A 26,514-nucleotide genomic window follows, 5' to 3' on the forward strand; every position below is an offset into this window, starting at 1 on the left:
TACATGAATGCATGTATGTTTACACATATCATCAATATGATATTTCTCTAGCTCGAAGCTACTCTTTTATGAATGCGGGAACACAATCCTAACACATTCACTTAACATTGCAAATTAATGCCAAAACATAACATTGCTCACATTAAGCTACAACTTATTGCATACACGTTTATCAATCATATAACGATTAACAATAAGCATTATCAGTATCAACATGTATCAACAATCATGTAAGGATACTCTTAAACCATGTTACAAGTGCCTAATCACACTTACAACCATCAACAAGAATTGCTGTCACAGAGGCCTTCGCTAAGCGAAGCCTTAGCGAGACTTGGCGAACCACACCAGGAAGTCCCCTGCTCATGGCGAGCATTGGCGAGCTTCAACGAACTATTCGCTGAGCGAAGGCTTAGCGAGCCTCAGCGAACCTCATCAGGGAATCACCTGCTCATAGCGAGCTTCAGCGAGATCCAGCGAACCTGTTCGCTACAGCGAACCCCTGGTCGCTTAGCGAACTACACCAGAAAGAAAATATCTGTTCTTGAGTTTCTAAGGCGGTTTAACCTTGGATCAACTCAAAAATCCATCCAAACATGTTATAAATTCATATAAACAGCTATTCCAAACATATATGGTATCAAGGAACATTAATCATCCATTCCAAACATCCAAATACCTCTAATAATCAAAATCATGGCAATTACTTGAGTTTTAAGTAACTTTCATAAACTTTCCAAAAATGATCCAGACACATACATATTTATCATGGAATCAATCTAGTGATTAACACATACAAAGTAATGATGAAGAACATCACACTCACATACAAAAGCTTAATCAAAGTCTAAAAGAAATCGAGTGGGAGAGTTCGGGAACGGAGACATAGACAATCTCCCCCCTCCTTGTCACTCAAGAATCATGAATTCTAATCTCTTACCTTAAGCAAAGATGATGATCCAAGCCTTCTCTTGCTCAAGCTTTCTCTCTTGATCAAACCCTAGCTTAGCTCTATGGTTTTGCTCTTGCTCTACTCACTCAAAACTCAAAGAAATGAAGTTATGATACTATTCATAAGTTTGACTTGCTACTTATACTATTTCCCATATGTCATGAACCAAGCCCAATTGGCTTAGGCCCATGCCTCTCACGCCCCATTAAGCCCAAAACAAGGTTCTCGCGCCTAATAACTTACGATCGGCTAAACAATTATTCGTCGCTCACTAAAATAATAAAAGCCAATTAATAAATAAAATAACATTTAATAAAATATACGAATACGAAAAACGGGTCGTTACACTTTCCACCTCCTTTTACAAGTTATATTATTTTCGTATCCCATTATTATTATTATTATTATTATTATTTTTAGACACAAGTTAATTATTTAAGGGGAAAAATTTGGCAGGGGTGATCCAGTGGCATTCCGGTCATATTGGGAGAAGGTGAGAGATGAATGTACGGTAGAGATCAAAGGTGACGAATGGATGAGTTACCTTGGTGATACAAACAACTTATGTTGGTATATGGTGCCACAAATGAGGGATGCAATTTTGAGGCTCCACAATGTGGTCGGTAATGCTGTCACAAAAGATAAGTTCTTAGTATTAGGGACAGGTTCTTCTCAACTCTACCAAGCTCTTCTATATGCACTATCTCCTTCAGAATCCTCTCATCGTCCCATCAATGTTGTTGCTGCTGCTCCTTATTATTCGGTAATTTATCTTTAGTTTCAATTATTTTAGCTGAGTAAGATTTAGTTACAAACAATTTATTCATTTAAAAAAATATTTGTTCCTACAAATCTACTTTTCACTTTGTCCTTTGAAAATACAAAAGATATGTAGTTTGAGTCTCGTTGAATTTTTTTATGAATAACAAATATTTAAATTATATTTTTCAATTTCGAAAATTACTTCTTGAAATGGCTTGATCTAATGCTACATATAAATCATGACTTATTAGTGTTTGATCGAAAGGTTAACTGAGAACGGCGCTTGTGTTTAATTTGCAGGAATACAAAGACGCAACTGATATCTTGCAATCAAGGTTATTTCAATGGACCGGTGATGCTGCTCTGTATGATAAAGATGAACCTTACATAGAGGTTGTGACCTCCCCAAACAACCCTGATGGGACTCTTCGTGTACCGGTAGTGAACTCTCGAGTTGAAGGGAAAATCATTTATGACTTGGCCTATTACTGGCCGCAATACACTCCCATTACTGATCAGCTTGACCATGATGTTATGGTCTTCACATTCTCCAAATGCACCGGTCATGCTGGTTCGCGTATCGGGTGAGTTCGTGATATCGACCATATTCTATGTTACGCTTGTTGTTGCATTTGAAATCTTGCAACAAACTCTTATATAGATATAAAATGGGAGAAAATAAGGTCTATATAGCCGCAATTACCATTGCAATGTTTTTGCTAATAGGTTTATTTTATTTTATTTTGTGACACAGGTGGGCATTTGTAAAGGACATTGAAGTTGCTAAAAAGATGATAAGATTCACACAGTTAAACTCCATTGGCGTGTCAAGAGAATCCCAAATTCGAGCTGCTAAGATGATTGGAGTGATTTGTGATGGTTACAAAAATTTAAAGTCCATTGAATCTGATCACCTCTTTTTTGATTATAGCAAAAGACTTATGAAAGAAAGGTGGGAGAAATTTAAGACAGCTATTGAGAAAAGCAAGGTTTTTACCTTGACCAAATACCCAACTTCCTATTGTCACTTCAACAAGGACTTATCTGAGCAATACCCAGGTAATATATTTTCACCTATGAAATCTGAAAACACATGGACACCAATAGTAAATCTGAAAATGAATTAATTAAATGTGTTACATGTTTCGGTGTCATGTCAATATTAGCCACCTGACAACACTTTCTATTAAAAATGTATGAGTTACATATTTCCACAAGTTATCAGTTTTTTGTTGCTTTTTTTTCACTAAATTTTTAAAAATTCCTATACAGCTTTTGCTTGGTTGAAGTGTGTGGAGGGCATAAAAGACGGCGAGAGTTATTTGGAAAACTTGAAGATTCGTACAAGAGGAGGGGAGAGATTTGGTGTCAGTTCAAAGTATGTTAGGGTTAGCATGATTGGTACAGATGATGAGTTCAATGAATTATGTACAAGATTGTCGAATGCTAAAAGAGAATGATGTTGGAACCGTCAACAAATGTCGTATGTAGCGTTATAGCTAGTTAGCTTGAGTTTCATCAAAATATATAAATATACATCATTTGTGCTATTAAGATAGAGGATGTGTGATGATTAAACAACATAGATAGGAGTCGTGGATCTTAATTATAAGTTCAATTTTGATAGAAGTCGTTTAGATAGAATTTAATTTTGGCCTCAACTGAGTTCATTTAGTCAGTGATTTATATGTTTTAAATTCGTAGTTTGTGTTTTCTTTACAAAATTTTACGAAATATTGAATTTTTAATAACATGACATTATTGAAATCAATTTTAATAGCAAAATTTCTCCCAAAATATTTTCTATCAATAAGATTAATAGCTTTCGAAGTATTGCTGATGCATTATTTTAGCCATAAATGATACTCAAATGATCTTAAAAGTTTTTATAATGTGGCATTCTATCATTTGGCCACATTGAAAATTAGTAAATTTACATATTAAAATAATTCATTACAAACTTAGAAAACTCGTAAAGACTTTTTTTTTTTAATAAAAATTAAGATAATTATACTATATATCCACTAAATAACAGACAAAATCATACTAATCACATTTGTAGTAACAACAATAATGGATTCATCTAGCCGCACTATGTTACTAACAACTGATGCATTATTAATTTCATTATCACTCTTCCAATTTTATTCCAAAAAATAAGCTCTACAATCACCGATGTCTCCCAATAGCAAGTGATTCACCATCTATCACAAACAACTTTACCAAATTATGCAGAAAATTTTGATTATTAGTCAGCAAGGACAAAAAAGAGTTTTCCAAAGAGTGCCTCGACTAGAGTTGCCAAGATAAGTTATAAATTAAAGTGAACGCTGCTACAATGTTATTATAATGTTCTGTGTAATTTTAATTGATTGCAACACCAACGGTCATATGCAGTGGTATAAAAGAGGGGATAATGATGAGATATTGCTCTCGATCTCTAATATCTGGTTCTTTTAACTTATTAATTTCATCCTAAAATTTTGGTTCCTTTAGAAAACCAACACACAGTTGATGATGTTTTACTATTTGTATTCTTACAAAAACCAAACACATTTATTAAATGAAATTTACAATTCCTTAATAAATTAAGAAATACTTCTACATGACCACAATTTAATTAATTTAATATAATTGAATAAAATTATTTATTAAAGAAGAAGATGGATCAACATATTAGAGGGGATGTTCCTAATCATATACCACGTATTTTGTTAAACATATAAAATAATATTATCTGCTAATGGATCATATACGATGGATTAGAGGGGAGGTTCCTAATAATATACAATGAATTTTGTTAATATATATAGGAATATTATCTGCTAATGTAATTTTCATTTTGCTTATCAAATTTTTTTTTTTCTAATATTATCACTATATTTTTTTTCGTTGAAAATACTATACACATTCAATGTATTTAGGTGTTTTTTTAAGCTTAGATGACGGCGTGTTGATTCATCCTCATCGCAACGCAAAGGTCAATGTTTTTTATGAACCATCGCAATGGTCAAATATGGCAAGAACACAAAATAGTCAAGTTTTTTTTTATGAACCATCGCAATGGTTAAATATGTTAAGAACAAAAAAAATGTATCACATCACATTATATAAAAGGGAGAATGAATTAGGGAGACAAATAAAGAAGATATTATTAGTCATCTCTTTCACAATTTTTTTTCTCTCGCTATATATATATGAGTGCAAACATAACAACTAAATAAAAACAAAAATCAACCAAGAGTGACAGATATAGACACCCATCGTCATCAACAAAACAAAGAGCATATTAAGTTATTAAAGTATGGTGGTCTCTCCTATTAATGGTTCTTCACCTTTGTCACATTCCAATGGCAGAACAATACCTCTCTCTACTTTCTCACGCAATTCCTTTGTCAATGTTGAGAAGTAAGTTATCTTTCTTTCCACCTCCTTTTACAAGTTATATTATTTTCGTATCCCATTATTATTATTATTATTATTATTATTATTATTATTTTTAGACACAAGTTAATTATTTAAGGGGGGAAATTTGGCAGGGGTGATCCAGTGGCATTCCGGTCATATTGGGAGAAGGTGAGAGATGAATGTACGGTAGAGATCAAAGGTGACGAATGGATGAGTTACCTTGGTGATACAAACAACTTATGTTGGTATATGGTGCCACAAATGAGGGATGCAATTTTGAGGCTCCACAATGTGGTCGGTAATGCTGTCACAAAAGATAAGTTCTTAGTATTAGGGACAGGTTCTTCTCAACTCTACCAAGCTCTTCTATATGCACTATCTCCTTCAGAATCCTCTCATCGTCCCATCAATGTTGTTGCTGCTGCTCCTTATTATTCGGTAATTTATCTTTAGTTTCAATTATTTTAGCTGAGTAAGATTTAGTTACAAACAATTTATTCATTTAAAAAAATATTTGTTCCTACAAATCTACTTTTCACTTTGTCCTTTGAAAATACAAAAGATATGTAGTTTGAGTCTCGTTGAATTTTTTTATGAATAACAAATATTTAAATTATATTTTTCAATTTCGAAAATTACTTCTTGAAATGGCTTGATCTAATGCTACATATAAATCATGACTTATTAGTGTTTGATCGAAAGGTTAACTGAGAACGGCGCTTGTGTTTAATTTGCAGGAATACAAAGACGCAACTGATATCTTGCAATCAAGGTTATTTCAATGGACCGGTGATGCTGCTCTGTATGATAAAGATGAACCTTACATAGAGGTTGTGACCTCCCCAAACAACCCTGATGGGACTCTTCGTGTACCGGTAGTGAACTCTCGAGTTGAAGGGAAAATCATTTATGACTTGGCCTATTACTGGCCGCAATACACTCCCATTACTGATCAGCTTGACCATTATGTTATGGTCTTCACATTCTCCAAATGCACCGGTCATGTTGGTTCGCGTATCGGGTGAGTTCGTGATATCGACCATATTCTATGTTACGCTTGTTGTTGCATTTGCAATCTTGCAACAAACTCTTATATAGATATAAAATGAGAGAAAATAAGGTCTATATAGCCGCAATTACCATTGCAATGTTTTTGCTAATAGGTTTATTTTATTTTATTTTGTGACACAGGTGGGCATTTGTAAAGGACATTGAAGTTGCTAAAAAGATGATAAGATTCACACAGTTAAACTCCATTGGCGTGTCAAGAGAATCCCAAATTCGAGCTGCTAAGATGATTGGAGTGATTTGTGATGGTTACAAAAATTTAAAGTCCATTGAATCTGATCACCTCTTTTTTGATTATAGCAAAAGACTCATGAAAGAAAGGTGGGAGAAATTTAAGACAGCTATTGAGAAAAGCAAGGTTTTTACCTTGACCAAATACCCAACTTCCTATTGTCACTTCAACAAGGACTTATCTGAGCAATACCCAGGTAATATATTTTCACTTATGAAATCTGAAAACACATGGACACCAATAGTAAATCTGAAAATGAATTAATTAAATGTGTTACATGTTTCGGTGTCATGTCAATATTAGCCACCTGACAACACTTTCTATTAAAAATGTATGAGTTACATATTTCCACAAGTTATCAGTTTTTTGTTGCTTTTTTTTCACTAAATTTTAAAAAATTCCTATACAGCTTTTGCTTGGTTGAAGTGCGTGGAGGGCATAAAAGACGGCGAGAGTTATTTGGAAAACTTGAAGATTCGTACAAGAGGAGGGGAGAGATTTGGTGTCAGTTCAAAGTATGATAGGGTTAGCATGATCGGAACAGATGATGAGTTCCATGAATTATGTACAAGATTGTCAAATGCTAAAAGAGAATGATGTTGGAACCTTCAAAAAATGTCGTATGTATCGTTAGCTAGTTAGCATGAGTTTCATCAAAATATATAAATATACATCATTTGTGCTATTAAGATAGAGGATGTGTGATGATTAAACAACATAGATAGGAGTCGTGGATCTTAATTATAAGTTCAATTTTGATAGAAATCGTTTATATAGAATTTAATTTTGGCCTCAACTGAGTTCATTTAGTCAATGATTTATATGTTTTAAATTCATAGTTTGTGTTTTCTTTACAAAATTTAGGAAATATTGAATTTTTAATAACATGACATTATTGAAATCAATTTTAATAGCAAAATTTCTCCCAAAATATTTTCTATCAATAAGATTAATAGCTTTCGAAGTATTGCTGATGCATTATTTTAGCCATAAATGATACTCAAATGATCTTAAAAGTTTTTATAATGTGGCATTCTATCATTTGGCCACATTGAAAATTAGTAAATTAACATATTAAAATAATTCATTACAAACTTAGAAAACTCGTAAAGATATTTTTTTTTTTAATAAAAATTAAGATAATTATAATATATATCCACTAAATAATAGACAAAATCATACTAATCACATTTGTAGTAACAACAATAATGGATTCATCTAGCCACACTATGTTACTAACAACTGATGCATTATTAACTTCTTTATCACTCTTCCAATTTTATTCCAAAAAATAAGCTCTACAAACACCGATGTCTCCCAATAGCAAGTGATTCACCATCTATCACAAACAACTCTACCAAATTATGCGGAAACTTTTGATTATTAGTCAGCAAGGACAAAAAAGAGTTTTCCAAAGAGTGCCTCGACTAGAGTTGCCAAGATAAGTTATAAAATAAAGTGAACGATGCTACAATGTTATTATAATGTTCTGTGTAATTTTAATTGATTGCAACACCAACGGTCATATGCAGTGGTATAAAAGAGAGGATAATGATGAGATATTGCTCTCGATCTCTAATATCTGGTTCTTTTAACTTATTAATTTCATCCTAAAATTTTGGTTCCTTTAGAAAACCAACACACAGTTGATGATGTTTTACTATTTGTATTCTTACAAAAACCAAACACATTTATTAAATGAAATTTACAATTCCTTAATAAATTAAGAAATACTTCTACATGACCACAATTTAATTAATTTAATATAATTGAATAAAATTATTTATTAAAGAAGAAGATGGATCAACATATTAGAGGGGATGTTCCTAATCATATACCACGTATTTTGTTAAACATATAAAATAATATTATCTGCTAATAGATCATATACGATGGATTAGAGGGGAGGTTCCTAATAATATACAATGAATTTTGTTAATATATATAGGAATATTATCTGCTAATGTAATTTTCATTTTGCTTATCAAATTTTTTTTCTTCTAATATTATCACTATATTTTTTTTCGTTGAAAATACTATACACATTCAATGTATTTAGGTGTTTTTTTAAGCTTAGATGACGGCGTGTTGATTCATCCTCATCGCAACGCAAAGGTCAATGTTTTTTATGAACCATCGCAATGGTCAAATATGGCAAGAACACAAAATAGTCAAGTTTTTTTTTTATGAACCATCGCAATGGTTAAATATGTTAAGAACAAAAAAAAAGTATCACATCACATTATATAAAAGGGAGAATGAATTAGGGAGACAAATAAAGAAGATATTATTAGTCATCTCTTTCACAATTTTTTTTCTCTCGCTATATATATATGAGTGCAAACATAACAACTAAATAAAAACAAAAATCAACCAAGAGTGACAGATATAGACACCCATCGTCATCAACAAAACAAAGAGCATATTAAGTTATTAAAGTATGGTGGTCTCTCCTATTAATGGTTCTTCACCTTTGTCACATTCCAATGGCAGAACAATACCTCTCTCTACTTTCTCACGCAATTCCTTTGTCAATGTTGAGAAGTAAGTTATCTTTCTTTCCACCTCCTTTTACAAGTTATATTATTTTCGTATCCCATTATTATTATTATTATTATTATTATTAGACACAAGTTAATTATTTAAGGGGAAAAATTTGGCAGGGGTGATCCAGTGGCATTCCGGTCATATTGGGAGAAGGTGAGAGATGAATGTACGGTAGAGATCAAAGGTGACGAATGGATGAGTTACCTTGGTGATACAAACAACTTATGTTGGTATATGGTGCCACAAATGAGGGATGCAATTTTGAGGCTCCACAATGTGGTCGGTAATGCTGTCACAAAAGATAAGTTCTTAGTATTAGGGACAGGTTCTTCTCAACTCTACCAAGCTCTTCTATATGCACTATCTCCTTCAGAATCCTCTCATCGTCCCATCAATGTTGTTGCTGTTGCTCCTTATTATTCGGTAATTTATCTTTAATTTCAATTATTTTAGCTGAGTAAGATTTAGTTACAAACAATTTATTCATTTAAAAAAATATTTGTTCCTACAAATCTACTTTTCACTCTGTCCTTTGAAAATACCAAAGATATGTAGTTTGAGTCTCGTTGAATTTTTTTATGAATAACAAATATTTAAATTATATTTTTCAATTTCGAAAATTACTTCTTGAAATGGCTTGATCTAATGCTACATATAAATCATGACTTATTAGTGTTTGATCGAAAGGTTAACTGAGAACGGCGCTTGTGTTTAATTTGCAGGAATACAAAGACGCAACTGATATCTTGCAATCAAGGTTATTTCAATGGACCGGTGATGCTGCTCTGTATGATAAAGATGAACCTTACATAGAGGTTGTGACCTCCCCAAACAACCCTGATGGGACTCTTCGTGTACCGGTAGTGAACTCTCGAGTTGAAGGGAAAATCATTTATGACTTGGCCTATTACTGGCCGCAATACACTCCCATTACTGATCAGCTTGACCATGATGTTATGGTCTTCACATTCTCCAAATGCACCGGTCATGCTGGTTCGCGTATCGGGTGAGTTCGTGATATCGACCATATTCTATGTTACGCTTGTTGTTGCATTTGCAATCTTGCAACAAACTCTTATATCGATATAAAATGGGAGAAAATAAGGTCTATATAGCCGCAATTACCATTGCAATGTTTTTGCTAATAGGTTTATTTTATTTTATTTTGTGACACAGGTGGGCATTTGTAAAGGACATTGAAGTTGCTAAAAAGATGATAAGATTCACACAGTTAAACTCCATTGGCGTGTCAAGAGAATCCCAAATTCGAGCTGCTAAGATGATTGGAGTGATTTGTGATGGTTACAAAAATTTAAAGTCCATTGAATCTGATCACCTCTTTTTTGATTATAGCAAAAGACTTATGAAAGAAAGGTGGGAGAAATTTAAGACAGCTATTGAGAAAAGCAAGGTTTTTACCTTGACCAAATACCCAACTTCCTATTGTCACTTCAACAAGGACTTATCTGAGCAATACCCAGGTAATATATTTTCACCTATGAAATCTGAAAACACATGGACACCAATAGTAAATCTGAAAATGAATTAATTAAATGTGTTACATGTTTCGGTGTCATGTCAATATTAGCCACCTGACAACACTTTCTATTAAAAATGTATGAGTTACATATTTCCACAAGTTATCAGTTTTTTGTTGCTTTTTTTTCACTAAATTTTTAAAAATTCCTATACAGCTTTTGCTTGGTTGAAGTGCGTGGAGGGCATAAAAGACGGCGAGAGTTATTTGGAAAACTTGAAGATTCGTACAAGAGGAGGGGAGAGATTTGGTGTCAGTTCAAAGTATGTTAGGGTTAGCATGATTGGTACAGATGATGAGTTCAATGAATTATGTACAAGATTGTCGAATGCTAAAAGAGAATGATGTTGGAACCGTCAACAAATGTCGTATGTAGCGTTAGCTAGTTAGCTTGAGTTTCATCAAAATATATAAATATACATCATTTGTGCTATTAAGATAGAGGATGTGTGATGATTAAACAACATAGATAGGAGTCGTGGATCTTAATTATAAGTTCAATTTTGATAGAAATCGTTTATATAGAATTTAATTTTGGCCTCAACTGAGTTCATTTAGTCAATGATTTATATGTTTTAAATTCGTAGTTTGTGTTTTCTTTACAAAATTTTACGAAATATTGAATTTTTAATAACATGACATTATTGAAATCAATTTTAATAGCAAAATTTCTCCCAAAATATTTTCTATCAATAAGATTAATAGCTTTCGAAGTATTGCTGATGCATTATTTTAGCCATAAATGATACTCAAATGATCTTAAAAGTTTTTATAATGTGGCATTCTATCATTTGGCCACATTGAAAATTAGTAAATTAACATATTAAAATAATTCATTACAAACTTAGAAAACTCATAAGGACTTTTTTTTTAATAAAAATTAAGATAATTATACTATATATCCACTAAATAATAGACAAAATCATACTAATCACATTTGTAGTAACAACAATAATGGATTCATCTAGCCACACTATGTTACTAACAACTGATGCATTATTAACTTCTTTATCACTCTTCCAATTTTATTCCAAAAAATAAGCTCTACAAACACCGATGTCTCCCAATAGCAAGTGATTCACCATCTATCACAAACAACTCTACCAAATTATGCGGAAACTTTTGATTATTAGTCAGCAAGGACAAAAAAGAGTTTTCCAAAGAGTGCCTCGACTAGAGTTGCCAAGATAAGTTATAAAATAAAGTGAACGATGCTACAATGTTATTATAATGTTCTGTGTAATTTTAATTGATTGCAACACCAACGGTCATATGCAGTGGTATAAAAGAGAGGATAATGATGAGATATTGCTCTCGATCTCTAATATCTGGTTCTTTTAACTTATTAATTTCATCCTAAAATTTTGGTTCCTTTAGAAAACCAACACACAGTTGATGATGTTTTACTATTTGTATTCTTACAAAAACCAAACACATTTATTAAATGAAATTTACAATTCCTTAATAAATTAAGAAATACTTCTACATGACCACAATTTAATTAATTTAATATAATTGAATAAAATTATTTATTAAAGAAGAAGATGGATCAACATATTAGAGGGGATGTTCCTAATCATATACCACGTATTTTGTTAAACATATAAAATAATATTATCTGCTAATAGATCATATACGATGGATTAGAGGGGAGGTTCCTAATAATATACAATGAATTTTGTTAATATATATAGGAATATTATCTGCTAATGTAATTTTCATTTTGCTTATCAAATTTTTTTTCTTCTAATATTATCACTATATTTTTTTTCGTTGAAAATACTATACACATTCAATGTATTTAGGTGTTTTTTTAAGCTTAGATGACGGCGTGTTGATTCATCCTCATCGCAACGCAAAGGTCAATGTTTTTTATGAACCATCGCAATGGTCAAATATGGCAAGAACACAAAATAGTCAAGTTTTTTTTTTATGAACCATCGCAATGGTTAAATATGTTAAGAACAAAAAAAAAGTATCACATCACATTATATAAAAGGGAGAATGAATTAGGGAGACAAATAAAGAAGATATTATTAGTCATCTCTTTCACAATTTTTTTTCTCTCGCTATATATATATGAGTGCAAACATAACAACTAAATAAAAACAAAAATCAACCAAGAGTGACAGATATAGACACCCATCGTCATCAACAAAACAAAGAGCATATTAAGTTATTAAAGTATGGTGGTCTCTCCTATTAATGGTTCTTCACCTTTGTCACATTCCAATGGCAGAACAATACCTCTCTCTACTTTCTCACGCAATTCCTTTGTCAATGTTGAGAAGTAAGTTATCTTTCTTTCCACCTCCTTTTACAAGTTATATTATTTTCGTATCCCATTATTATTATTATTATTATTATTTTTAGACACAAGTTAATTATTTAAGGGGGGAAATTTGGCAGGGGTGATCCAGTGGCATTCCGGTCATATTGGGAGAAGGTGAGAGATGAATGTACGGTAGAGATCAAAGGTGACGAATGGATGAGTTACCTTGGTGATACAAACAACTTATGTTGGTATATGGTGCCACAAATGAGGGATGCAATTTTGAGGCTCCACAATGTGGTCGGTAATGCTGTCACAAAAGATAAGTTCTTAGTATTAGGGACAGGTTCTTCTCAACTCTACCAAGCTCTTCTATATGCACTATCTCCTTCAGAATCCTCTCATCGTCCCATCAATGTTGTTGCTGCTGCTCCTTATTATTCGGTAATTTATCTTTAGTTTCAATTATTTTAGCTGAGTAAGATTTAGTTACAAACAATTTATTCATTTAAAAAAATATTTGTTCCTACAAATCTACTTTTCACTTTGTCCTTTGAAAATACAAAAGATATGTATTTTGAGTCTCGTTGAATTTTTTTATGAATAACAAATATTTAAATTATATTTTTCAATTTCGAAAATTACTTCTTGAAATGGCTTGATCTAATGCTACATATAAATCATGACTTATTAGTGTTTTATCGAAAGGTTAACTGAGAACGGCGCTTGTGTTTAATTTGCGGGAATACAAAGACGCAACTGATATCTTGCAATCAAGGTTATTTCAATGGACCGGTGATGCTGCTCTGTATGATAAAGATGAACCTTACATAGAGGTTGTGACCTCCCCAAACAACCCTGATGGGACTCTTCGTGTACCGGTAGTGAACTCTCGAGTTGAAGGGAAAATCATTTATGACTTGGCCTATTACTGGCCGCAATACACTCCCATTACTGATCAGCTTGACCATGATGTTATGGTCTTCACATTCTCCAAATGCACCGGTCATGCTGGTTCGCGTATCGGGTGAGTTTGTGATATCGACCATATTCTATGTTACGCTTGTTGTTGCATTTGCAATCTTGCAACAAACTCTAATATAGATATAAAATGGGAGAAAATAAGGTCTATATAGCCGCAATTACCATTGCAATGTTTTTGCTAATAGGTTTATTTTATTTTATTTTGTGACACAGGTGGGCATTTGTAAAGGACATTGAAGTTGCTAAAAAGATGATAAGATTCACACAGTTAAACTCCATTGGCGTGTCAATAGAATCCCAAATTCGAGCTGCTAAGATGATTGGAGTGATTTGTGATGGTTACAAAAATTTAAAGTCCATTGAATCTGATCACCTCTTTTTTGATTATAGCAAAAGACTCATGAAAGAAAGGTGGGAGAAATTTAAGACAGCTATTGAGAAAAGCAAGGTTTTTACCTTGACCAAATACCCAACTTCCTATTGTCACTTCAACAAGGACTTATCTGAGCAATACCTGAAGGTGTGAAAACACAAGAAGGGGGGGGTTGAATTGTGTTTTAGCCAAGTTCAATCTTTTTCAAGTTCTTAACTCAACTACGTTAGCAGCGGAAAAATAACACAATAAAAACAAAAGAGAGAGAGAGATCACACAAGCAATTTATACTGGTTCCTCTCACAAAACGAGAGTAGTCCAGTCCCCTTGCACTTCCAAGGGATTTCACTATAATCACACAAGATTACACTTGCTCAAGCACACAAGCAAGAGACTTCTCAACAATGCTCAAGCACACAAGCTTAAGACTTCACACTTAAACACACAAGTTTAAGTTTCACACTTAAGCACACAAGCTTAAGTTTCCTCAAGAAAAAGTTAAGTATATAAAAATATACAAATGCTCTTAGATGAACCTAAAGAGAGCAAATACTGATAGTACAGAATATTTGGCTAAAGTGCAAAAACACTTGATGAGAGGTTCAGAGCTTGTATACACAGAGTTCAGAGTTTGTTCAGCGCACGTTCAATTCTTGATAATAATATGTTGTTGTAGCTGAATCTTCTAGTATATATACCACTAGAAAAGAGTCGTTGCAAAAGGAACCGTTGGAGTTGATAAACTTTTGTCTCCAAGCAGTCTGTCTTGATGCAGTTTGGTTGTATCCAAAACTAAGAAAGAGTTTCAGATACTTTGACTACTGCAGAGTGGACTTTCCTTATTCAGCTAACAAAACTGAAAACCCACGTTCTCAAGTTAGGACAGACAGAATAGAGGTGGCTGAACTGATCAGACTTGAAAGGTCCTTTTCTTCATTGGTAGAAGAGTTGACTAGTAAAGGGAATCTTCACAGCTTTCAAAGAGATCTTCAGAGTTTGATGAAGCTTGTAGACAGACAAGAAGTTCTGAAGTCTTCATCCTCTGAACGTTGTAACCTCTGAAGTCCAACATCTTCTGAGCGCTTGTGAACTTCTGAATTCACATCCTCTGAACTTCACTCAGAGCTTATATGATGCTTATATCTGCGCACTTAAAATAAATTTTTAGTCCTTCCAATTTGTTAATTAATACTTTGTTATCATCAAAACCTTTATATATATTTAGGGGCAGACATTTTTAAATCAATTTTGTTCCAACAATCTCCCCCTTTTTGATGATGACAAACATCAGTATTAATTGACAATTGTTGTTAAATTAACTTATCATGTTTCTCTTAGGTTTATGAGGTTTGCAAGCTCCCCCTAAGATTGATACTTCATAAAGTCTGATCTTTATGTTTTATCCATGATATTTTAATTTAGTATAAGATTAAGATGGTTAGAAATAAAACAAATTTCATGTCTTTCTTCAGAGTGAGAGGTTTGCAAGCTCTCCCCCTAAGTCTCATAAGACTAAGTTAAAATTGCACTCTTAACTTATCCTTACTTATGAAATTTATTTTAGTTTCAACTAACTTAGTCTCCGCATTAAATTACGTAAAACAACTTAAAAGTAACAATTTTTAACATAACAGATAAAAGCGAGATAAAAGGCGTGGTTTCAGTTTTGAAACTTATCAATTAATGCGTAACTACTCCCCCTTTTGTCATTATCAAAAAGTAAAAAAATTTATATAACCAAGACAGTCAAAGAAGAAGAGTGGTTGTTACAAAGGTGAATTAATATCAAAGACGAAAACCAACGCGCTCAAAGGTTTATAAAAAGGTGAACATGCCTGCTTCACGTAAAAACAAGAATAAACAAGTGAAGCAAGAGAGATTGGGAATAATGAAAAGATTTAGTCTACGCATCGCAGAGTTTAAGAGAAAGAAAGACGAAGAGAAACGCGAAAACGATGAAAAAGATAAAGAAGACAACAAGATACCACAAGATGCTGAGATCATAAACATCTCATCAGATTCTGAAACTGAAGAGAATGAAGATGATGCTGACTATGTTGAGTTCTTAGCTAGCTATGTTCCAGAAGAAGAACAAGAAGAAGAAGAACAAGAGCAAAACCCAGATCCCATAGAAATTTCATCAGATGATGCTGAGGAGAAATCAGAGATTTCTTCTGAGTTTTATCCATCTGATTAGGATTAGGTTGTCTTTTTCTTTTTCTTGTTACCAATGTACTCAATCATTGTTGGAGCATAAAAAATTTTCGTTTTAAAGAGCATCTTGTGTTCTTATGTTCTTATTTATCAAGAAAATATAAATATCTAGTGAACATAAAATAAGTAATCAAGCAAAACATAAACAAAATCTTGAAATAGATAAACCAGAAAAAGTGTTCAGAAGGTAAACAAGGAAATAAACATGACAAAATAAGCAAGCAAAACATAAAAATATGAAGAAAATGTGCATAGAATCCTAGGGTTTCTTAAGAAAGGCTAAGAGTTGGTCGAATTTGTCATTCAGAGAACCCACGTTGGAAACCAGTCCATCTACTTTGGATTCCAAGTGGAGGTGAGCTGCTCTTTGCCTTTCCAAACCTTCTTGCTGCTCCCTCAGAGCTTCTTGAAAGATCTGCAACTGATCAGTAACCATAGGAGCTTGATCTTGAACCAAAGGCACTTGTTCTTCAACCAAAGGTGCCTTGCCTTTATCAGAGGGTTCACCTTCCTCTGGATAGTCAATCATCAGCACATCCTCTTGATTCTGAGAAGCCAGCACATCATCTTCTGAAATATCCTCTTGGTGCAACTCATTTGCCAACTGGGCAACTCTTGCAGCAGCTTCTTCTAACCTTTCAGACTCAGATCTCTGATCTTCAAGACTCTGAAATAGCTTGGAGTCTATCCAGATGACTTTGAAAGCGTTCAGACGTTGTTCAGCATCAGCAAGTGCTTCCAGCTTAGCACGTTCAGATTTAGCATGATTAAAAGTGGTTAACCTTTTCAATTCAGCCCTAGCCATACTCTCCCTCATGAAGCTTATTACATCCAAGTCTCTTCTTCCAACTACAGCCTTAATTTTCTCAGCAGCACCATCCAAAGCATTGCAAATCCTTGCCTTAATGCTTGAAACTTCCAAGTCCACATCAGAAGGACAAACTAGAAACCTGTCCTTAAGCAAAGATAATCTAACCAAGTCTTCATGAAACTGAGTGGATAGATTACCAAAAGGGTTGGATGATGATGGTGAAGGATTGGGAATGGTAGAGAGAGTAGGTGTTTCAGTAGCAGGGTTGTCAGTAATCACAACTTCTGCATCTGAAGGCTTGGGAGCACAAGTGTGAATACGCTCAGGAGAAGCATGTTCAGCACTTGGGTTAGGATGGGGTTCAGGGGTTGGTTCTGATGATGAAATGTCAGAAGTTGATTCAGGGTAAATATGCTCAGGGGATGGTTCAGGAGATTTGTGTTCAGCTGTTGGTTCAGGAGATTTGTGTGGAGAGGGTTGTTTTGTGGGAGAGATTTGTTTAGTGACAGGAATAGGTGATTTTGGTTCAGATGATGGAATGGTAGGTGTTTCTTTTTGGGGTTGAGGTTGAGGTGATTTAGGTTTGGGAGGTGATGAAGGCTTCTAGGTGAAAGTTTGATTGTTAAGAGGGTCTGGACTAAGATGTTTTTCTAGTTCAGATAGGGGGTTATCAGAGGTTGGAATATCAGAGGTTGGTAAAACAGTTCTGAGAGGTTTGGTGTAACCTATTCCAATCTCATTTTCATTAAAGACATATTTAGTAGACTTACCTTTATCTTTAGAAAGAGGAACAGGTCTTCTACGAAGTCTTTCAGCAAGTGTCTCTTCATCAGACTCAGTCTCATCTTCAGACGTAGATCCTTCAGATGAACTGTCTACTTCAACAACAACAGGCTCTTTTGAAGCTCCTTCAGCAGCCTTGGTAGCAGATTCTTCATGCTTCCTCTTAGTCCTTTGCTCAGCCATAGATTGTTCAACTTTAACTTTCTTCTGAGCCAAAAGATCTGGCTTAGGTAGATCATCTTGAGCTTCAGCCTTTCTCTTTGGTTTCCTCTTAGGATTATACAGATTTACAGGAGCAGGAGGAACCATACTCCTATCAACAACAAAACCTTCTTGTCTGAGCACTTCTAAATAGTCCTGAATTACATGCTCAGCATCAGCTTCAGAAATAACAGGGTAGCCTTCAACATACAGACGATTTTCAAGCCTAACAGACAATTCTTTAGGAGGAGCAACAGGCTTAGATGCAATCAAACGCATCTTGGATAGAAAACTAGCATTCAGAATCTCTGGATAAAACTTCTTCTGAACTAGTTCTGGATGGAACTTCTGCAGGTTCTGAATCACGTGACCTTGATATAGAAGATCTGACAACAACCTGGGATAAACTATAGTAGTTTTCCTCTGAGACTTACTCGCAAAAATTGCTTCACAAATTCGTTCAAAAAAGTAATCTCCAAGATTAACTCTCTTCCTTGTCAGAAGGAAATATAACAAATGACGATGCGTCCAGGAGATTGTATCAGTCCCTCCAACTCTTGGACTGATAGAAGCAAGGATTATCTTGAACAAAACTCTGCACTCGTCAGTCAATCCTTTGACTTTCCCTTTCAGCTTGAAGTCAGTGCAGATGAGATGCAGAAGATCATCTCTATATCTGGTATCCTTTTCAAAAACATCTAACTCTATCCCAGAGTTAGGTAGACCAAGAAGAGCATTAAAATGAATTGGTGAGAAAGCCATATTCATCCCACAGATGTTAGACCTAATCTGAACACCTGTATATTCCAGCAAGCCCATTTCCTTCCTAGTTTTACCCTTTAGACTAGGATTCCTCTCAATAGCAGCAATCTCTTCCTTCTTTGCTTCATGTTTATCAAACACTCTTGCTTTCATCCAAAATTTCTTAAGCAAGTCCGGGTAGATAGGACCGTTAAGCATGTCGAAGTACTTATCCCATCCTTGTGATGTAAAGTACTGCTTAACTTCAAAGCCGTTTGCAGAAAGACTATCAAAGTCCACAATCTTCTCAGACAGAAACGTGAGTTCAGATTCTGGAAACTCCATCTCGTTCCCAACAATTTGAAGATTCTTGAACATAAATGGTGGAATCTTTGTTGAAGAAGATGACGAAGGTCCAGCCATGTTGGAGATTAGGGTAGGGTTTGGAAAACTAACGAGAGAGAAAGAAATTGTGTTGGAGGTTTAGAGAGAATATGAAAGTGTAGGTTGTGAAAGTGAATAGTGTGCAAGTGTATTGTGTAAGTTTATTTAAATGAGTACAGTTAACATGAAAATAGCAAATTTGGGAAGTTACGCTAATTGACAGAAAGTTGAATACCAAAAATCATCATTAACCACCCACTACCTGACACACGTAGACCACGTGCAGAAATTTACTCGGTAACTGCTATTTTAATGGACAACTGTTCAGCAGTGAATACTGAACGTTTCTCACTTAAATAGTTCAGAGCCTCTGAGTTATTTAAAATTCACTATCAGAGTCAAGTACTTCAGAGCTTGTGTTTCAGATGTTCTGAATCATAAGTTCTGATATACATAACCTCTTACACTTTAATTGCCAAAAAAAATTTTCATTCAGAGATTGAAAACATGTTCAGATGTTTCTTTATAAAATCAAATCTTTCAACAGATAAGGCTTTAGTAAATATGTCAGCCCATTGATTTTCAGTATCAACAAACTTAATATCTATAATGCCTCTCTGAACATAATCTCTGATAAAATGGTGTTTAATTTCAATATGTTTGGCTCTAGAGTGTAGAATAGGATTTTTAGATAAATGAATGGCTGCAGTATTATCACAATATAAAGGAATATTGTTACTGCTTACCTGATAATCTTCTAACTGATATTTTAGCCAGAGTAGTTGTGTGCAACACTTAGCTGCTGAAATGTATTCTGCTTCTGCTGTAGACAACGCTATAGTAGTTTGTCTCTTACTAGCCCAGGAGATAAGGTTTTCACCAACAAATTGACAATTGCCACTTGTGGATTTTCTTTCAATTTTATCCCCAGCATAGTCAGCATCACAGAATCCATTTAGCACATAATCATTGGATTTCTTATAGAGAAGTCCAAGATTAGTTGTTCCTTTCAGATACCTAAAGATTCTCTTTACAGCTGTAAGATGAGATTCTCTTGGATCTGACTGGAATCTTGCACATAAGCAAACACTGAATAAAATATCTGGTCTAGAGGCTGTCAGATAGAGTAGGGAACCAATCATACCTCTGTAGACCTTTTGATCTACCTTTCCTTCATCATCTGATTTGCCCATGTTGGTAGTTGGATGCATAGGAGTATTCATTGTCTTGCAGTCATCTAAATTGAATTTCTTCAGAAGTTCTTTAGTGTATTTTGATTGATGAACATAAGTTCCTTCCTTCTTCTGATTGATTTGAATTCCAAGAAAGAATTTCAACTCTCCCATCATGCTCATTTCAAATTCATCCTGCATTATCTTAGAAAAATTCTTGCACAAAGCAGCATTAGTTGAACCAAAAATAATATCATCAACATAAATTTGAATGATTAAAATGTCTTCTTTGGTTGTCTTTCTAAAGAGTGTGCAGTCAACTTTTCCTTTCTCAAAACCTTTTTCAAGAAGAAAATTACTGAGTCTATCATACCAAGCTCTTGGAGCTTGTTTCAGACCATACAGTGATTTCTTCAGTTTAAAAACATGTTCTGGGTTTGAGATATCTTCAAAACCAGGAGGTTGCTTAACATACACTTCTTCAGAAATGAAACCATTTAAGAAGGCACTTTTAACATCCATCTGATACAAGGTTATTCCATGATTAACAGCATAAGATAGAAGTAACCTGATTGCTTCAAGTCTAGCAACTGGTGCAAAGGTTTCAGTATAGTCAATCCCCTCTTGTTGACTATAACCTTGTGCAACCAATCTAGCCTTGTTCCTTACCACTTCACCTTGTTCATTCAGCTTGTTTCTGAATACCCATTTTGTTCCAATAATGTTCTTGTGTGAAGGTTTAGGCACTAGAGTCCATACATCATTCCTTTGGAATTGATTCAGCTCTTCTTGCATTGCTACAATCCAAGCATCATCCTTCAGAGCTTCATCAATCTTTGAAGGTTCCATCATTGAGATAAGACCAACTAATGATTCCTCATTTCTCAGTTGAGATCTTGTCTTCCTTGGACTATCCTTGTTGCCTAATATCAGTTCCTCTGGATGTGATGATTTGTATTTGAAAGTATTTCTTGGGGGCTCATCATCTTCAGACTCATCAACATCATGTTCAGCAGATGCTTCAGTTCTTGGTTGTTCAGAGTCTGTAGGAACTATTGTGTTCAGAGGTACTTCAGAGAATGGATGTTCTGAGTAGTTTGGAATATCTGAATATTGATCCTCTGATACCTGAAATCTAGACAAACCTTCCACAAGCTCTGACACTTGGTCAGGCTCTTTGTCATCAAATTTGACATGCATACTTTCTTCCACAGTGTGTGTTTCAGAAATATACAGTCTGTATGCTTTTGAGCGCTCAGAGTATCCTATAAAGATACCCTTATAGCCTCTAGCATCAAATTTCTTTAGATGGACTTTGTTATTTAAGATGTAACACGTACATCCAAACTGATGAAAATAAGAAATATCAGGTTTTCTTCCTTTGAACAATTCATAAGCAGTTTTGTTCAACTTAGATCTGATATAGATTCTATTTTGAACATAACATGCTGTGTTTACAGCTTCTGCCCATAAAAACTTTGCTACATTTGTTTCATGCATCATGGTTCTGGCCATTTCTTGCAGAGTTCTATTCTTCCTTTCTACCACCCCATTTTGTTGAGGAGTTCTAGGAGAAGAGAATTCATGCAGAATGCCATATTTTTCACAAAAGCTTTCAAAAGGTTCATTTTCAAATTCTCCACCATGATCACTTCTAACTTTTAAAATAGTGTAGCCTTTTTCATTCTGAATTTGTTTGCAGAAGATGCTAAACTCATCATAAGCTTCATCTTTTGTTCTTAGGAATTTTACCCAAGTCCATCTACTATAATCATCAACAATTACTAATCCATACTTCTTTCCATTGATTGAAGCAGTGTTAACTGGTCCAAAAAGATCAATGTGAAGAAGTTCCAATGGTCTTGAGGTAGAAACAATGTTCTTAGGTTTAAAAGATGATTTTGTAATCTTTCCTTTTTGACATGAACCACAAAGTGTGTTTGAGTGATATTTGATTTTAGGTAAACCTCTGACAAGGTCAAGCTTACTAAGCTTAGAGATTAACCTCCAGTTAGCATGGCCTAACCTCTTATGCCAGATCCATTTTTCTTCACTCAAGGTCAAAAGACACATCACTTTTTGTTCATTCAAATCAGAAAGATTAATTTTATAGACATTGTTCTTTCTCAGACCTTTGAATATAATGGAGTTATCAGATTGTTTAGACACAGTACATGATTCCTTATTAAAGACAACTACATAACCATTGTCGCAAAATTGACTTATGCTCAATAGATTATGCTTAAGTCCATCAACTAACCAAACATCATTAATAGATAGGGAGGAATTACCTACTGTACCTGTACCTATTATCTTTCCTTTCTGATTTCCTCCAAAGCCAACAGAACCTCCTTCTTTCATGGTTAGCTTGGAAAACAGTTGTTTGTCACCAGTCATGTGCCTTGAACACCCACTATCCAGATACCATGAGTGTTTCATGATATTTCTTTGAGTGGCAGGCTGTATGAGAAACAACTTTAATCACTAAGATGGAACTCTTTATCATAGTTAATGATAAAGTCATCCCAATATTCTTCCTCTTCATTTATCAAGTTCTGATTATTAACTTGAGAACTTGTCAGCCATTGGTCTAGGACATAAGCCCTTCTTCCTTTGCATAGGACTTGTTTCCATACTCTAGGTAGGACATATCCTTTCCTAGTTGGTAAATCTGAATGATACATAATTTCAGCTTTTGGTACCCATCTTCTGGGTCCACGCTTGTTAGTCCACGAATGTTTACTGTGTTGTTGAGTGTGAGAGAAAGATTTTGGTTTGGAATAATAACTCTTTTGAAAATGTTTCTTAGTTTGAGTTCTGTTATTATTCCAGGACTTGGATTGTTTATGCTTCCAGAGTTTGTATTTATCACCAGTCCATTGATTTGACTGGTTATATTTACTGACTCTAGAATCATAAATAACCTTAGTCCTATGTTGCCTCTGAGGTTTGAGGTTTGACTTTCTTTTAAGAACTTCTGAGCCTTTAGGTTGACTTTTCTCATGAACTAGAATTCCTCTGGTTCCAGAAGTTGAAGCCTCAGATTTTGAAACTTTCAGAACATCTGAACTAATACTGTCAAGTTCTGAATAGCTTTTATCTTCTGAGCTTTTCTTCCCAGATCCTGAGGAACTTGGTTCCTCTGAGTTGTCATTTCCTAAATCTTTCAGATTATTGTCCTCATCTTCCAGAGTACCAAATTTCTTTCCTTCTTCACTCTGGGGTACAACATAGTAAACCCAAGATTTTCCAACCTTTTTGGGATAGGTCTTTAGCTTTGAATATGTTCTACCATATTCATAGCCAAGTCCCTCTCCTCTATGTCTCATGACATTATAAACAAGATTAGCAGCTTTGCTCTTACCAAGGTTGAGATGCACAAACTGTTGAAGAGCTATTTCTTGCTCATCAATAGGTTTGTGACAGACAGCACAACCCTTTTCAAAGTCATTTACTCTATTCAGAGTTTCTTGATATAGACCTTGAAAATGTTCTGCTTGTTCAGTCAGAGTGTTGAGCTTTTCTTGAAAAACTTTTTGTTTACTTAACACTCTGAGATGTTTCTCAATGACCTTGTTAAGTGCAGTTATAAGTTGAGATTTAGAACAGTCAGAAAATACCTCATCAGTTACTTCTGAATCTGATTCTGATTCATCGTCTGAGTCTGTATCTGAGTCAGTTGAAGCCATCAGGGCTAGATTTGCCTCTTCTTCTTCCTCAACTTCTTCCTCAGATGATAGCTCTTCAAAGGTAGCCATCAGACTCTTTCTCAGTTTACTCTTGAATTGTTGCTTCTTTGAGCTGTATCTTTTGCTTTTGTCTTTAGCAGACATTTCTGGACAATCAGCAATAAAGTGTCCTGGCTTCTTACAGTTGAAGCAGTTCTTCTGATCATCCTTTTTGCTGACAAAATTTCTGGAGCTGTTTCCTCTGAAATTTCTTTTGTTAAATCTGTTCCATTGCTGAAACTTGGTGAATAAAGCAAACTCATCCTCATTCATCTCATCCTCTTGACCATCAGCAGAAGATTCTTCTTCAATATCAAGAAGCTGAGTCTTAAGAGCCTTAGAAGTAGTCTTAGTTGACTGTAAAGCCACTGACTTAGACTTCTTCTTAGTTTCTGAGTCAGCATCCAGAACCATCTCATGGCTTCTGAGATTGCTTATCAGAGCTTCAAGACTCAGAGTCTTGAGATTTTGAGCTTCCTCTATTGCAGTGACCTTAGGTCTCCAAGCAATAGGAAGACTTCTCAGAATCTTCTGAACATGGTCATAGGTTGAATAACTTCTCTTAAGAGCTTTAAGACCAGATACAAGGATTTGAAACCTTGTAAACATAGTCTCAATGTTTTCATCTTGTTGCATAGTGAAAAGTTCATATTGCCTTATCAAAAGACTAGCTTTAGCCTCTTGAACCTTTTCATTACCATCATAGGTAGCACACATAGAATCAAAGATAGATTTAGCAGTGGACTTGTTCTCTATTCTGACATAATCCTCATGTCTAATAGCACCAACAACAATGTCCTTTACTCTATGATGCTTAGTGTAGATTTTTAAGTTAGCTGGTGTGAGTAACTTTCTATGCTCAATGGACAATCTTCCATGTTCATTTAAGTTTTCAAAAGTTACTCCCAACTCAACCAAATCCCACAACTCATGATCAATAGCAGTAATATTGCTATACAATCTCTCTTTCCACCACTCAAATAATGATGCATCACCATTGAATATAGGGGCTTTTCTGTTGCCACTATGTTCATGTGATTCATTACTCAAGTAGTCAAAGCCAAAAGCATTTCTAGGACCACCACCAGCTCCACTGGCCTCACCTTCACCAGTAGTTCTAGTACTACTATCATCTCCTCCAGACATAGTGTTTTCACAAGATCTTTACTGTCTCACTGTTAAGTGAAAGTAACAGACCAGGCGCTCTGATGCCAATTGAAGGTGTGAAAACACAAGAAGGGGGGGGTTGAATTGTGTTTTAGCCAAGTTCAATCTTTTTCAAGTTCTTAACTCAACTACGTTAGCAGCGGAAAAATAACACAATAAAAACAAAAGAGAGAGAGAGATCACACAAGCAATTTATACTGGTTCCTCTCACAAAACGAGAGTAGTCCAGTCCCCTTGCACTTCCAAGGGATTTCACTATAATCACACAAGATTACACCTGCTCAAGCACACAAGCAAGAGACTTCTCAACAATGCTCAAGCACACAAGCTTAAGACTTCACACTTAAACACACAAGTTTAAGTTTCACACTTAAGCACACAAGCTTAAGTTTCCTCAAGAAAAAGTTAAGTATATAAAAATATACAAATGCTCTTAGATGAACCTAAAGAGAGCAAATACTGATAGTACAGAATATTTGGCTAAAGTGCAAAAACACTTGATGAGAGGTTCAGAGCTTGTATACACAGAGTTCAGAGTTTGTTCAGCGCACGTTCAATTCTTGATAATAATATGTTGTTGTAGCTGAATCTTCTAGTATATATACCACTAGAAAAGAGTCGTTGCAAAAGGAACCGTTGGAGTTGATAAACTTTTGTCTCCAAGCAGTCTGTCTTGATGCAGTTTGGTTGTATCCAAAACTAAGAAAGAGTTTCAGATACTTTGACTACTGCAGAGTGGACTTTCCTTATTCAGCTAACAAAACTGAAAACCCACGTTCTCAAGTTAGGACAGACAGAATAGAGGTGGCTGAACTGATCAGACTTGAAAGGTCCTTTTCTTCATTGGTAGAAGAGTTGACTAGTAAAGGGAATCTTCACAGCTTTCAAAGAGATCTTCAGAGTTTGATGAAGCTTGTAGACAGACAAGAAGTTCTGAAGTCTTCATCCTCTGAACGTTGTAACCTCTGAAGTCCAACATCTTCTGAGCGCTTGTGAACTTCTGAATTCACATCCTATGAACTTCACTCAGAGCTTATATGATGCTTATATCTGCGCACTTAAAATAAATTTTTAGTCCTTCCAATTTGTTAATTAATACTTTGTTATCATCAAAACCTTTATATATATTTAGGGGCAGACATTTTTAAATCAATTTTGTTCCAACAATACCCAGGTAA

At 34.5% G+C, this 26,514-nt stretch overlaps 5 protein-coding genes across 5 annotated transcripts in view; all 5 read left to right on the forward strand.

Annotated features, from left to right (window-relative positions):
• LOC123896411 (L-tryptophan--pyruvate aminotransferase 1-like) overlaps positions 1-3,174 on the forward strand; it is a 39,790-nt gene extending 36,616 nt beyond the window's left edge. Inside the window, exons 2-5 of the mRNA XM_045946801.1 lie at positions 1,409-1,715; positions 2,015-2,298; positions 2,469-2,773; positions 2,987-3,174. Coding sequence (XP_045802757.1) covers positions 1,409-1,715; positions 2,015-2,298; positions 2,469-2,773; positions 2,987-3,174 — 1,084 coding nt within the window. The remainder of the gene's footprint in view (positions 1-1,408; positions 1,716-2,014; positions 2,299-2,468; positions 2,774-2,986) is intronic.
• Positions 3,175-4,969: 1,795 nt separating this feature from the next.
• Positions 4,970-7,206, forward strand: LOC123898871 (L-tryptophan--pyruvate aminotransferase 1-like). Its single transcript, XM_045949893.1, has 5 exons — positions 4,970-5,122; positions 5,254-5,560; positions 5,860-6,143; positions 6,314-6,618; positions 6,832-7,206. The coding sequence occupies exons 1-5, from the start codon at positions 5,019-5,021 to the stop codon at positions 7,017-7,019; spliced, it is 1,188 nt and encodes a 395-aa protein (XP_045805849.1). The 5' UTR covers positions 4,970-5,018; the 3' UTR covers positions 7,020-7,206.
• Positions 7,207-8,813: 1,607 nt separating this feature from the next.
• On the forward strand, positions 8,814-10,851 carry LOC123898850 (L-tryptophan--pyruvate aminotransferase 1-like). Its single transcript, XM_045949873.1, has 5 exons — positions 8,814-8,966; positions 9,086-9,392; positions 9,692-9,975; positions 10,146-10,450; positions 10,664-10,851. Exons 1-5 carry the CDS (start codon positions 8,863-8,865, stop codon positions 10,849-10,851), a joined length of 1,188 nt encoding a protein of 395 aa, XP_045805829.1. The 5' UTR covers positions 8,814-8,862.
• Positions 10,852-12,643: 1,792 nt separating this feature from the next.
• Positions 12,644-13,237, forward strand: LOC123896412 (L-tryptophan--pyruvate aminotransferase 1-like). The gene is made up of 2 exons (XM_045946802.1): positions 12,644-12,796; positions 12,916-13,237. The coding sequence occupies exons 1-2, from the start codon at positions 12,693-12,695 to the stop codon at positions 13,235-13,237; spliced, it is 426 nt and encodes a 141-aa protein (XP_045802758.1). The 5' UTR covers positions 12,644-12,692.
• A 111-nt stretch (positions 13,238-13,348) lies between these two features.
• Positions 13,349-14,288, forward strand: LOC123896413 (tryptophan aminotransferase-related protein 1-like). Its single transcript, XM_045946803.1, has 3 exons — positions 13,349-13,359; positions 13,497-13,805; positions 13,976-14,288. The coding sequence occupies exons 1-3, from the start codon at positions 13,349-13,351 to the stop codon at positions 14,286-14,288; spliced, it is 633 nt and encodes a 210-aa protein (XP_045802759.1).
• Positions 14,289-26,514: the final 12,226 nt, after the last annotated feature.

The sequence above is a fragment of the Trifolium pratense genome, linkage group LG7, assembly GCF_020283565.1.
Source record: "Trifolium pratense cultivar HEN17-A07 linkage group LG7, ARS_RC_1.1, whole genome shotgun sequence".
In the NCBI taxonomy this organism is placed as follows: domain Eukaryota; kingdom Viridiplantae; phylum Streptophyta; class Magnoliopsida; order Fabales; family Fabaceae; genus Trifolium; species Trifolium pratense.

Coding starts and splice junctions, on each gene's coding strand:
- LOC123898871 (XM_045949893.1), top strand. CDS start 5,019: ATGGTGGTCTCTCCTATTAATGGTTCTTCACCTTTGTCACATTCCAAT. Junction 5,561..5,859: donor CTGCTGCTCCTTATTATTCG/GTAATTTATCTT, acceptor TTTAATTTGCAG/GAATACAAAGACGCAACTGA. Junction 6,144..6,313: donor CATGTTGGTTCGCGTATCGG/GTGAGTTCGTGA, acceptor TTTGTGACACAG/GTGGGCATTTGTAAAGGACA.
- LOC123898850 (XM_045949873.1), top strand. CDS start 8,863: ATGGTGGTCTCTCCTATTAATGGTTCTTCACCTTTGTCACATTCCAAT. Junction 8,967..9,085: donor TCCTTTGTCAATGTTGAGAA/GTAAGTTATCTT, acceptor AAAATTTGGCAG/GGGTGATCCAGTGGCATTCC. Junction 9,976..10,145: donor CATGCTGGTTCGCGTATCGG/GTGAGTTCGTGA, acceptor TTTGTGACACAG/GTGGGCATTTGTAAAGGACA.
- LOC123896412 (XM_045946802.1), top strand. CDS start 12,693: ATGGTGGTCTCTCCTATTAATGGTTCTTCACCTTTGTCACATTCCAAT. Junction 12,797..12,915: donor TCCTTTGTCAATGTTGAGAA/GTAAGTTATCTT, acceptor GAAATTTGGCAG/GGGTGATCCAGTGGCATTCC.
- LOC123896413 (XM_045946803.1), top strand. Junction 13,806..13,975: donor CATGCTGGTTCGCGTATCGG/GTGAGTTTGTGA, acceptor TTTGTGACACAG/GTGGGCATTTGTAAAGGACA.